General features: G+C 51.3%; 1 protein-coding gene across 1 annotated transcript; it reads left to right on the top strand.

Annotated features, from left to right (window-relative positions):
- The first annotated feature begins 692 nt into the window (after positions 1-692).
- On the top strand, positions 693-5688 carry LOC306808856 (pancreatic secretory trypsin inhibitor-like). The gene is made up of 4 exons (XM_079319878.1): positions 693-816; positions 2227-2267; positions 2840-2952; positions 5540-5688. The coding sequence occupies exons 1-4, from the start codon at positions 762-764 to the stop codon at positions 5613-5615; spliced, it is 285 nt and encodes a 94-aa protein (XP_079176004.1). The 5' UTR covers positions 693-761; the 3' UTR covers positions 5616-5688.
- Positions 5689-12543: the final 6855 nt, after the last annotated feature.

Genomic DNA, 12543 nt, shown 5'->3' on the forward strand with positions numbered 1-12543 from the left:
GTAAGGGTAGGAAAACCCCAGGGTTTACTCCCAGCTTCAGGCAGGGAGAGGGGAAGGGAGCAGAGTCTGACCCAGCAGCTCATTTCAGCTGCTGTCTGCAATCAGAGATGTGCAGTCAAAACAGCAGCACTGAATATGCAGCCACGAGCCAGCCCAAGGCACAGGCAGGCTCTGCTCTCCATCAGCAATCCCTGCTCCCATTCCTGCCTGCCTGGGGAGGGAAGGGGAGCTGCAGCACCCCAGCTCTGCTCTGTGCATCACACCAGGAAAGGGTGTGAGGATCAGAGCCATCCTCACCCAGAGGGGCTTCACCAGAGAGCTTCCCCCTGCCAGTGGCAGCAGCAGGGTCATTAATCAAAGCCACGGTGCTGCTAATTGTATTTCCTTTGCTGGCCCGCCCATTTCCCCAATCTTGGTTCTTTTCACAACGTTGCTTTATCACAGCTTGGAGTGCAGACCAGGGCTGATCCCCACACCTGGAACATGGCCTCAGTCCTTGCTGGAGATAAGGATTAATTCATCCATTGGTTTGGGAGAGGCTTTCATCCTTGCGCCCACCAATGAGCCAGTTGCCACCTGGTGTTGTCCCCGTACTTTGAATGTTGTCACCACAGCACTGCAGGGTGGAGCTGCCTTTGTGGTATGGTGCCAGGAATGGGGAAAGGTATAAAAGTCCCAGCAGACTGCCAGAGACAGGATCTCTGAGACACAGGAGTGGCCCAGTTTCTCTCTGCTGTGCTCAGTAAAGCATCACCTTGACCATGAAGGTAGCTGGTGTTTTCCTGCTCCTCTCCCTGGCACTCTGCTTCTACCAAGGTGAGTCCAACATTTTGCTTAGGAGCTGTTTCTTCTCCTTGCTAAAGCCCCCAGGTCTGCCACATGGGAAGGTGAGTGTGGGAAGAGACCAGCTGGTGCTGGGACCTTGCTGTGGCCCTGGGCAGGGAATGCTGCAATGGCCAATGTGCATTAAACCTGTCTGTGAGCAAACCTAAACCAAAGGCTTTGAAAGGGTGTACTAGCTCCCAAAAACAAGCAGACCTGCTGGGCTGACACTCTTTCTTCAGGGGTAGGATTTGTCCTGTAACTGGTGATTTCTAGGACAGCGTGATCCTTTCAGAGTGAATAGGTGCTATTCTGGTTTTTAAAAAGCAGATCCAAGAAGACAGGAAATGAATCTATGCAAGGGAAAAATGCAGCTCTCACTACCAAAGCCAATGTTTAAGCCAACTGTGTTTTCAAAATCCCATATGGTGCAGAGGGATGAGAGCATGAGCTGTTGCTGCTCCTCAGGTCCTGCTTTAGTGGTTCATTCCAAACAGGAGGGTGCTTCTGAAGCAGGTCCTCTGTCATCCTGTTTACTGCACAGAGGCTGTCTGAGCACAAAATCTGGGCTCATTTCAGATGAATTGAGCATGTAGTGAGCTGCAGCTCCTGGGTTTGGACTAGTGCTAGCCCAAAGTAAAATCCTTGCTATGTTAAACAGTGTGCTACCAGCTCCTCAGCACCAAAATGTTTCACTGCTACTGGGCCATGCTGCTTGTTAATACAGATGTAGTATAAATCCTCCATGTAGATGACTTCTGGGTTTATAAAAAATCAGAATATTCATCTCAGTTCTGCCCTTTGGGAAAAAAAAAATAAAAATCAGGTTGTTTTTCAAAACACACCCATTGTGTGTTCCACCCATGTGATCCCAGCTGCCAGCTCAGGCCAGCACCTCCATGGGGAAGCTCACCAAAATCATGGCTTGAATCCACCAGCTTTGATGTGAGACCTCAGGGTCTCCTTCTAGTAGAGACTTTACAACAACTTGTCTTTTGCTCTGCTTGCTTGTGGTAAAAACTGAGTAGAAAAATCGCCCTGGATTTACTCCAGCACCTGCCCAGTGTCAGCGGGAGTTTCTCAGTTACTCATGAACCTGTGGTAAGACAGGACAAAAGCCACCTTTGATCCCTGACAGCTGACAGGTGACTTCTCTGGAAGTGCATTTTTCCTTGGCAGGGCCTTGCACCATTACAGTGTTTCTGCCAGGGGAAAGAGGGTGACACAGCAGGGAGGGATCCAGCTGAGAAATGTGGAAGATCCAAGGGAAGAAATTATTTTCTAGGACAAAGGAGTTTGAGTCCTCAGCCTAAACTGTCTTTATTCTGTCCCACTTGAATGAAACCAGCCTGAGTGATGGGTGCTAAGGTGTCTTTTCTCTCTCTCTTTTTCCTCTTTCTCTAGGATATGCTGAGATGGATGCAGCTGCTTTCAGAGGAACAGAGGTGAGGTCTCCTGTTTCATGTAGCACAAGTGAGACAGCACTAACCCATACACTGGGGAGCCACCATTGCTAAATACAGTGAAGCAGAGTGGGTTGTGACAGCCCAAAGATGCCAGTGCCTGGGAACTCCCTTCCACCTGCTGTGCCACAGCAAAATCCCAGTGGTGATACTGACATTCCACTGCATTTCCCCAAACACTGAAGGAAAAGTTCTTAAAAAGCTAAATATTGCTGCTAAGACAGTCAGAAATCCCCTTAGTCTTTAGCTTCCAAGTGTCAGGACAGCTATTGCTATAGCAAAAAAATAAAAAGTGGGAAGAATGTGCTCAGGCAATGCCCATGGAGCACTATTTACTCTACACTGTTACTCCCAAGGGTGTGCAGCAGTGCTATGTGGAGTTCAGCTGGCCAGGGGACATGGTGGCAGATGGTCCCAGTGTTTCTGAGAGCTCAGAGGGGAGCTCTGAGGATGGGTTATGAAGGTAGACAAAATGTGCACCTCTCTGGGAAAGCAAAGAGAGGTAAATTAAGAACAGGCTTAACATTTTCAAAATTAACTTTCTGTGTCTCCAGCCATCTTGTGACAATTTCAACCTGAGAAGAGGGTGCACCAGGGAGTTTGAGCCCATCTGTGGCACGGATGACATCCTGTACAGCAACGAGTGCCTGTTGTGCCTCCACAACCTGTGAGTATCTGGAGCTGCTGCAAGTCTGAACACCACACAGATGAGGGCTATTACACATATCTGGGATTTCCTAGAAAGAAAGCAGTTTGCCTGCAGCTGGGTGGAGCTCGGGCAGCGAGCCCAGCACATCTGGCACGGATCTGCCTCCCGCACAGATGCTGCTCTGAGCATGTGGGCTCCAGCTGAGGAACGGGCTCCTGGTGTGTGGCTCACAGCACACACACTGCCCACTAACAAAAATCTCCCCGTACCTGCAGCTGCCAAGCAGCAGTGAGCGCTGGCAGGCATCCAGGATCTCAAACAAATGGCTCAGTCCTCCAAGTCTGCCCAGACCTAGCACACGGGCTGAAGAATATTTTTCCAGATGACCTCAGATGTGTGGTGGCTGAGGAAAAAACTGTGTTTTTCCACCCCAGAAATTTATAGCTGGGCTCTGCTTTCTGTCTTCTCTGCATATGAAAGGATACAATTTGCTCCGGGTATTTTTAAGAATGAGTTTTATATTTAATCTGTGCTGGTGCCAGATTGCACTGTTCTAGCAGAAGGCCAGCTCCAAATGCTAAGGGTGTCTCTGGCAAGACTTGATACATTTCATCTGGCTTGGGCCCTAGGTAATTTAAAATATATTTATACATTGGGAGCACTCTGTGTCAGACAAGTGAAGGAATTACTTCCAACTCAATGCTATTAAGTGGTTCAAAAATCTCTTTTGGGAAGATTGAGTCTTATCTGGAGCCAGATGCCCCAGTCTGCAGGGCTAAGGGAGCTTCACCCTTGACTTCACCTGGTGTAGGCAGGGATTTTTGGTGATCAGGCTCACAGGCCCATCTGCCATCAACAGACACATTTGTAGCAGAAGCTCAGAAGTCCAGCTTTTCTGTCTCTGGGTGCGTGGGCTTGTGGAGCCAAATTGTGCTTTCAGGAGCATCGCCTCCCTGCTAACTCTGCAGGAACAAGGAGCAGAATCCAGATCACCAGGAAAGAAAAAAGAGCCTGGATAAATATTGTCAGTTGGGTCGTCCCCTCTTTGCTTCATTAACCCAGGCTGCTGCCACATGTTCTGTTCCTGGCCTGCTCAAAGGCTGGTTCACCTTTCAAGGCTGAGTATGATGCAGTCAGGCAGAGAGAGGCTGAGTGGGATCTCCTCAGCAAAGCAGCACAGTTAATGACCCAGCACGGCCTGGCAGGGTGGTAATGACCCTGCTGGAAGCCAGCAGCCCAGCACCAGCTGTCCCTGTATTGTGCAACAGATGGGGGTGGGAGGTTCATCAGACACAACATCATTAGGGCTTTGGCCACGGACCAAGAGCGGGGTAAAGTGAGTGAGGAAGGCTCCACAGTCAGCTGTGCAAAGCATCCAGGATGCTCCATGTCCCCAGAGCAGCTTCAGAGGGGATGGGAGAGTCCAGTGCTCACAAGAAGGGAAATTGGGGTACAAAAAAGAGAAAGGCTGAGCTGGTGGTGTATTCAGAGCCAGCCAGGAGTCAGAGGAGGGATGGGATGGATGAGAAGCTGCTGCTGCATCCTCCTTATGTTGAGGCTGTATTCCCAGAGCTCCTAAATTCCCCTTTGTGCAAGCTCTGAGCAGCTGCAGCTGGAAATGTGCTGCTCCTGTGGCTCACAGGGAGCCTTGCAGCTCCGCTGTTCTGTTTTGTTCCCAGGTGATGGAATTCTGAGGTTAGGAACAGCCATTTGGTCTCCTGGCCAGGGCCATCTGGGCCAGGGACCAGGATTCTGAAACTGCCTGGTGACAAATGTCTTGGGGGAGAGATAAACAGAGTGTCCCCATCTCTAAAGCCTTGGTCCTTGGGGAAAAGCCAGCCAGCAGGCAGGATGAAGTGTCATTTGCAGTTCTGTGTGTGCAACTGGCCTGGCAAGAGCTGGAAGCCTGCAAGGAGTCTGGGAATAACTGAGCATCTGGCGGGTCCCTGCGGCAGCAGTGCCTCACTTGTCGCCTTTGGTCACGTCACTGTGACCAGCATGCAAAATGCTTTTTGCAAAACGCAAATCGTTTTACCAGCATTTCTCTGACACACCTGAGAAATGGATCTGTCTTCTCCAAAGAGGAGAACATCATGATTCTGTGTGAAAATGGAACAATTCAGAGGAATCAGGTCCACTATTGGACAAAAAGAAGAAAAGAGATTTTTTAAAGATACGTTGTTAATATTTTCCTCACTTTTGCTGCAGAAGCAATCAGGAGGGGAGGCTGGGAGCAGGCCAAACCCAAGTGAGATGCAGTGATGCTCTTCCGTTTCTAAAACCTCCAAAACAAATTCATAACCTTTATTGTCTGCAGCAAGACAGGCATTAGAGATGTCTCGGTGCTGTCCTGCAGCACAGAGGTGAATTATCCTGCCAGGAGGTGTCAGAAAGCACTCTTGAGCTTATTGGAATTAATTAACACATGTCCATGGTAACCCTGAACTCCCTGTCAAGAATATGTGGCCTTGCTTGCTGTGAATAACACTTAGATGATGATTTAAGCAGTATTTTCCTTTCTTTCTGCCTTTGTCCTCTGAGGCAGGCTCTGCTGTGTCTCAGGGACCTGAAGGCAGCCCCCCAACATTTTTAACCTCTCTTGCAGGCAGAGAAGCAGCCACGTGCGCATCAAGAACAGGGGGATGTGCCGAACTCCCCGTGTCTACTCCACTGGGAACTGAGGCAGGACTGCTCCAGAGATGGGAGCACAAAGCTGTCCCCTGACCCACTCAAACCCCCAATAAAATGGAAGCATCGCCATGCCTGGTGTTGGGATTTCTTACACACACAGCAATCCCCTTTCCTCAACACTTACAGCACCTTCCTGAAAAATATGGTTTGTTCTGGTGATGCTTATAAGGAGCTGTGAGCAAATTAGTGGCACAGCCCCAGACAGAGATGTTATGACCTGGCGTAACAGGGAGGCTCTTGTTCTGCATCAAGAATCTTATTTTCTTTTCCTAGACTTCCCGTGTTTGAGCAATAGATTTTTAGCATTCTCATGACTTGCAATTGCCTTTGCTAAATACATGGCACTAAAACCTTTTGCCAGGAGAAAGGACCCAACAAGTCATCTCCATGCTGACCATTCTCCAGCCTTGTGCATATACCAGTGCCCCATGACACAGTCCCTGTGCACCAGGTGTCACCAGCCTCAAGCTTCTCCTGCAGGTCACAGCTACCCACTGCCTCAGAAAACCAAAAAGATTCCATTTTTCCAGAAAAAAAAAAATTCCCCTCTACTGTCCCTTGCGAGCTTTGCCTGAGGTCTGTGGGCTGGCAGGATAGGAGATGCCTTTCCAAGAAGGACTTGAAGGTGCTGGTGGATGAGAGGTTGGACACGAGCCAGCAGTATGCAGTCACAGCCCAGAAACCAGCCTCATCCTAGGCTGCATCCAAAGCAGAGTGGGCAGCAGGGCAAGGGAGGGGACTGAGCCCCTCTGCTCTGATGAAACCCACCTGCAGTGCTGCACCCAGCTCTGGGGTCCCCAACATAGGAAAAACTTGGGCCTGTTGGAGCAAGTCCAGAGGAGACCATGAAGACACTCCAAGGGCTGGCTCACCTCTGCTACAGAGACAGGCTGAGAGAGCTGGGAATGCTCAGCCTGGAGAAGAGAAAGCTCCTGGGAGACTTTAGAGCCCCTTCCAGTGTCTGTAGGGGAACAAAGAGAGACTTTTTACATGGGCTTGGAATAATGGGACAAGGGGGGATGGCTTCAAACTGACAGAGGGCAGGGTTAGGTTAAATATTAGGAAGAAGTTTTTTACCATGAAGGTGGTGAGAAACTGGAATAGGTTTCCCAGAGAAATTGTGGATACTCCATCCACAGAGATTCGAGATCAGGCTGGAGGAGGGAACTCTGAGCAGGTGGTCTCGTTGAAGATGTCCCTGCCCCAAAGGGGGTTGGATCAATGTCCCGTGAAGGGCGCTGCCATCCCATCCCGCGGTTCCGCGGGCAGGACGCGGAGCGCGGGTTCCTGCGCGGAGCTCGGGCGGAGCTTTCGGCACTGGAGGCCGCTGTTGCTCCGCCGCAGCCGGGGCCGCTGCTGGAGCCGAGCCCGCAGCTGGATCTGCAGCTGGATCCCGCAGCTGGATCCGCAGCTGGATCTGCAGCTGGATCCCGGAGTTGGATCTGCAGCTGGATCTCGCAACTGGATCCCACAGCTGGATCTACAGCTGGATGCTGCAGCTGGGTCCCATAGCTGGATCCCGCAGCTTCATCCCGCAGCTGGATCCTGGAGCTGGATCTGCAGCTGGGTCCCATAGCTGGATCCCGCAGCTTCATCCCGCAGCTGGGTCCCGCAGCTGGATCCCGCAGCTGGATCCCGCAGCTGGATCTGCAGCTGGATCTGCAGCTGGATCCCGCAGCTGGATCCCGCAGCTGGATCCGCAGCTGGATCCGCAGCTGGCGGGCGATGCGCGGAGCGGCGCTGGCCCCGCGGTCCTGCCGGGAGCTGGGAGCCGCTCAGGTGCGGTAGCCGAGGCTCCCGGTCTGTCCCTCACGCCCCGAGAGCCACGGGCCGGTTTGCGGGGACGCTCCGCCCAAGGGGAGCATCACAAGAGCCGCACAAGGCCCTGAGCTGGAGGGGTGTCTGTGCCTGTCTGGCGCTGGGGCTGGCACTGCTGCTCCCTGGAGAGCTGGGCACTCCCCTGCTTGTGCCAAAGGGCAGCCAAAAACAGCCTGGGAGAGAGCGTTGGGATTGGGGATCAAACCTCTGTGGGGTTTCCTAGGATTCACAGCCCTTCAGTAAATGACTGTTTGTATTTTGGGCAAACCCAACACTTTGTTCTTAGGAAATCCTGGACTTCACAGTGGGTAGAAAGATGAGTTTTCTTTATGAAGTGGCTGAAACAAATACCAAAAAAATTTTTATAAAATGATGATCCAGCTGAGAGAGCTCCAGTGCTCGTTTTAAATTTCAAATGCAGCCAGATGCAGCTGGAGGGGGAAAGCAGAGGCTCCTCATATCTGCCAAAGAGAGTCTGCAGTCGAGGGAAAGATGAAAAACTACTCGCTTTGCCCATATGTAAAATTAATGCACTAAAGGTGGTAGTCCCAGATAGGCTTGGGACTGTGAATTGCCTTGACATCTTTGCACACAGGGGATCCTGGAAGCATGCTTCCCACAGCTGGGATATTGCTGATTCTGCTGCATCATAAGAAATGGAGCATAGCTTTTATCCAGGGAGATCTCTGCAAGTAAGGCTGGCAGGAGGAGAGACTGATCCTCCCTACATTTCTTTCACTGTTCTTGGATTTTGTGGCACAGCTAAACCCACCTTAGCCCCAAACTCATCCCAGCTGGTTCCTTCTACCCAGCAGAACACTGAAAAGTGCACTGAGACCAGTTTATGTCAAGCAAAACATCTTTCCTGCCTGTGCCATTTCTGGGAAACATCACCCAGTGTTAGCCAAGAGCATTTTTTTGATGAAGTGAGGTGCTGACCGAGCCTGCAAAGCAGCAGGTCCCGCCAGCCGCACGGCTGAGCGCAGCCTGCGTCTCCCCAGGCACTGTTCTGATGAGAACTGGCATTCCTGCTAAATGTCAGCCACATCAGTTTCACAGCAAGGTCCATATCAGCCTGGAGATTATGGGAAGCAGCAGGTCAGGGGCCACTCTGTAGATCTGCACAGCAGGGGCACATCAGACAGAGCCAGCGGCAAGTTTCCAGGAGGGAATGGTTCCTGTCCATATTTCAATTTTGGCTTGAACAAGGGCAAATCTAAGGTGCAGGTGCAAAGTTTAGACTCATCCTCAAAAGCTGGTCTTCTTTTCCTATATGAGTTTTTCCCTGAAGCTGAGGAAGGGAACAAGCTGCTTCTCTGCCATCTGATACTCAGCAGAGCCTGGAGCTGTCCTGCCAGCAGCCAGTCTGACTTTCCTGAGACACCAGCTTGCTTCCCTGTGTCTCCATGATGCTGTTTCCAGTGCTGGTGAGCTGGCAGGGACAGAGCAAAAGGGAGAGTGACAGGAGCAATGGCTTCAGTTCTTGGTTTCTTTGTTTAAATAGCTGCAGCTCTTCAGGCTCCTTCCCAGGGCAGTGCTTCTGGCCATGTGTTTGGAGCCCTGAACACGTTTTGAATGATTCAGGAGGGAAAAATAGGACTTGCCAAATCAGAGGAAGGACTCAGCCATCCACCTCCCTCCTTCTTTCCTTCTGGCTGCTCCCAGAGGGCTCAGCCAGGGCAAAAAGGGAAAGGTGAGGAGAATGGTGGGTGAGGAGAATCCCAAAGGATGGAACAAAGGGCTTAGCATTTACTGCCCTGAGGAAGCTCAGGCAGAGAGCAACACAATTCCTGTCCCAGTGCCACACTGCTCACAATAACAAGTAATTTAATGACAAAGGGGGAAAATTCCAAAAATAACCTCAGTGGCTGAGACAGCCAGGGCTCTGCAGAAAGCAGGACACCCACAGGACCCAGCCCCAGCCAGCTCCCAGCCTCCTGCCCTGGGAGCACCAGCACATCAAGGAGCAGGTGGTTTGAAAGCTGGCAATGCTTTCCTTCATCTCCCTCCTCCTGCTCTCCAGGGGCATCTCTCCTGCAATACTTCACCAGGATTTGCTCTTTGGGTGGAAGCTTTTGAAAGCAGAGTTGCATCTCTGTTGCCTCCAAAGCAGCCCTGAGTCCTGCCAAGCCTCAGGAATGTCACAAGAGTGACAGAAACCAGACAGGCAAGGACAGAAGGCCCAGGGGAGCATTTTCAGATCAGGAAAACATGTTTCTTTAAATTGAGACTTTTCTGCCAGTAAAAATTCTTGTAAAATTCAGCTGGGGAAGCCCTTCCCCCTCCACCTTCTGGAACACTTTCCTGAAGCTCCCACCTGGGAAGCAATATCTATTTCTACTGCCAGTGGCATTTGACTTCATGATGTCATGGTAGCATACTGTGAATTCAGGTTTAGAACTGGACTGAGGGACTTCAGTGAAATGCAAGACCCAAGCTGAGAAGAATTTTTGGTAGTTGCAAAACATTCTTGTGTCCAGGCCTGCTTGGAAGGGCAGCTTTGGTATCACCTTTGCCTACTTCAGCCTTCCCCAACATTCCCCTGATATGAAGCTTCTATTTTAGCCACATTTTCAATATCAGATTTGTTTTTCCAGTCTGGAAATAAGCAGAGCCTTCCTCAGATTTGCTGCAGTTGCCGGAGGGCACTTTCTGTGAGGCATGTTCTGTTCTAGAGACTTGTTTTGGGGGAGCTGAATTAAACTCATTTTGGTGGGCTGGCAAGGAGAGCTCTCCTTTGCAGACACCCCATGGGAGCCCATCTGCTGCTGGAAAGGCTCCTGTGTGCTGTGATGCTTCCACGTGCCACCTCCCAGATGTGGCCTTTGGCAAAGGATGCAGACAGAGGTGTCCCAGTGCAGGGCAGAGATCCAGAGCCTGCTCTCCTTGATGGGTACAGAGCCACTTCAGCTGCTGCTGTTGTTACAGCCTCAACGAGAGATGTCAGGAGTGCCAGCAAATGCAAACAGTTTTGTCATGGTGGAGAGGCAGCTGCCAGCCCAGCACAGCAGCACTGCTGTGGCAGAGGGTCACGCTGCCAAGCTCGAGGCCATCCAAGGAAATACCCATTGGTTCCACCCGAGTGGGAAATGACAGTGTTAATGCTCTGCAAAGGAGAAATCTGTCTGAAATGGAAGGATGCTTTTAAACTGCAAATTTCCTCTCATCCAAACCACAGCTCAGGCTACGTAGGGAAAAGCTGTCCTTGGCAAATGTATGGGAATGAGCTGGAAGTGGCTCTGCAGCGATACAGAGAGGCTGTCCCCAGGGCTTAGTGGGGCTGGAGCGGGATCATTGCTAAATAAGAGAGTGGACACTTCTCAGAGGCGGGCTGAAACCACCCTGATAACCACAGACATGGCACAAATAGCCACCACTGCAGCTGCACATTTGAAGTGAGACCTCAGCTTTTGCTTTCTAATGTCTCTGAGCTGTTCCAGAGAAGTCAGATGACAGCAATAGTTTGTATTTCTCTCTATCAAAGGACGGTAAGCTTCCAGGAGTCGGGAGCATCCAAAGTGTTCTGCAGACAGCACAGACAGCACAGCAGCCCTGCCAGAGTTTCAACACTACTTTTCTGGCCTTTATCTTTCATCAGGCACACTCCTCACTTTACAGCAAGGACAGGAGGGGCTGGAAGTGCCAGCTCTGCATGGTGCTGGCACGTGAAGCTGGATTCCTTAGCTCTGCACTGTTGGAGACCTCCCGGCACTGCAGTCGGCTTTAGCACAGCAGGTGGCTCAAAAGTTCTGCTTCCTTCCAGCTAAGCAGCACAGCTCCTGCAAAGCTCCCAGGCAAAGGTCCTGCCCTTCACCTATGCCAGAACAATAACCTGTTGTTGTAGCACGGCTCAGCAGGGCTGGATTGCAGACTTTTTCCAATAACTTCAGCGCTTTTCTAGCTGCAAAAGGATGCCACAAATAGAAAATTGCGTGTGAGGTTTAAGCCAAATAGGTTGCTGGTCTCTGAGAGAAGGTTGGATCCTTCCTGGCACACCTTGGCATGGATTTAGGTGGCAATCCACCCCCACACCTGCGTGGTGGGGTGCTGGGAAGTTCTCCTTTGCTGGCAGATGGTACAATGTGGCTTGAAGCCACAAAGGCATTAGGTCAGTGTAAGTGTCCAGCTTGCAGGTGGCATCACGCTCATGGACTGAGATCTGATGCATTAATCAGTGACCCCCTATCAGCCCTCTTTTCTGAGTCATTATCCATAAGGAGAAGGGAAGCAGCAGCCTTTTACATGCCCTATCACATGCCCTGGGGCACTGTTCCCCCACTAATGCCCTCACAGGTGCAGATGGTGTTTAACTCCAGAGGCAGGATTCCAGGACCTGAAAGCAAAACGCCAGGATGCCTCAAGTTGGGCACAGCAGGGGCTGAAACACGGTGGGGAAAGAGCCAAGGCAGGGCTGAAGCATTAGGCAAGGCATGGCTGGGGCAGAAAAAGAGCCCTCACACTGATGGCCATGTGCTGGGAATGTCCAAAGGCAGGGGATGAGTTATTGCACATGGCAGTGAGGTGGCACAGACGCCTGACTCAGTGTGCCAGTACCTGTGGGCTTGGCAGAGCTCTGGATCTGGCCCCAGCAAGGCACCACAGGGAGCTGCACCAGCACTGCTGCAGCTGCTACTGGGCTGGAAATGCCTCTGGCTGCCCCAGGACTTGGGCAGGAGTTCTCTCTCTTTCCTCTCCCCACTCCTGGTCACAAGGACACAGAGATTTGGTAACCAAAGGGATTGTTCTGTGCACATATCCAGGGGGATGGAGCTGTAAGTGGTCACTGTCGTGGCCTCTGCTGGCATTCCTGGCTGGTTCAGGACACTGCACCTGCATCAACACCAGTCATTGCCAGTGGCAACACAGCAAGGAAGGAAAACATCTGCACCAGGAGCTCCTCTCCTCTTCCTGACAGCAAACCCACACAGTGCAGGAGGGGAGTAGAGCTCTTGCCCTGCCAGTGTGGATGGGTTGTTTTAGGGAGCAGCACACACATTCATCCTGTCTGGGATGTTCCAGAAACAATGAAGGCTACAGCATCTAAAATCAAACCAAATCAAACCAGCATGAGACAGAACCCCAGAGCTCTGCCCTCCAACC

This window comes from Erithacus rubecula (assembly GCF_903797595.1).
Source record: "Erithacus rubecula genome assembly, chromosome: 16".
NCBI classification, from domain to species: domain Eukaryota; kingdom Metazoa; phylum Chordata; class Aves; order Passeriformes; family Muscicapidae; genus Erithacus; species Erithacus rubecula.

Coding starts and splice junctions, on each gene's coding strand:
- LOC306808856 (XM_079319878.1), top strand. CDS start 762: ATGAAGGTAGCTGGTGTTTTCCTGCTCCTCTCCCTGGCACTCTGCTTC. Junction 817..2,226: donor GGCACTCTGCTTCTACCAAG/GTGAGTCCAACA, acceptor CTCTTTCTCTAG/GATATGCTGAGATGGATGCA. Junction 2,268..2,839: donor CTGCTTTCAGAGGAACAGAG/GTGAGGTCTCCT, acceptor CTGTGTCTCCAG/CCATCTTGTGACAATTTCAA.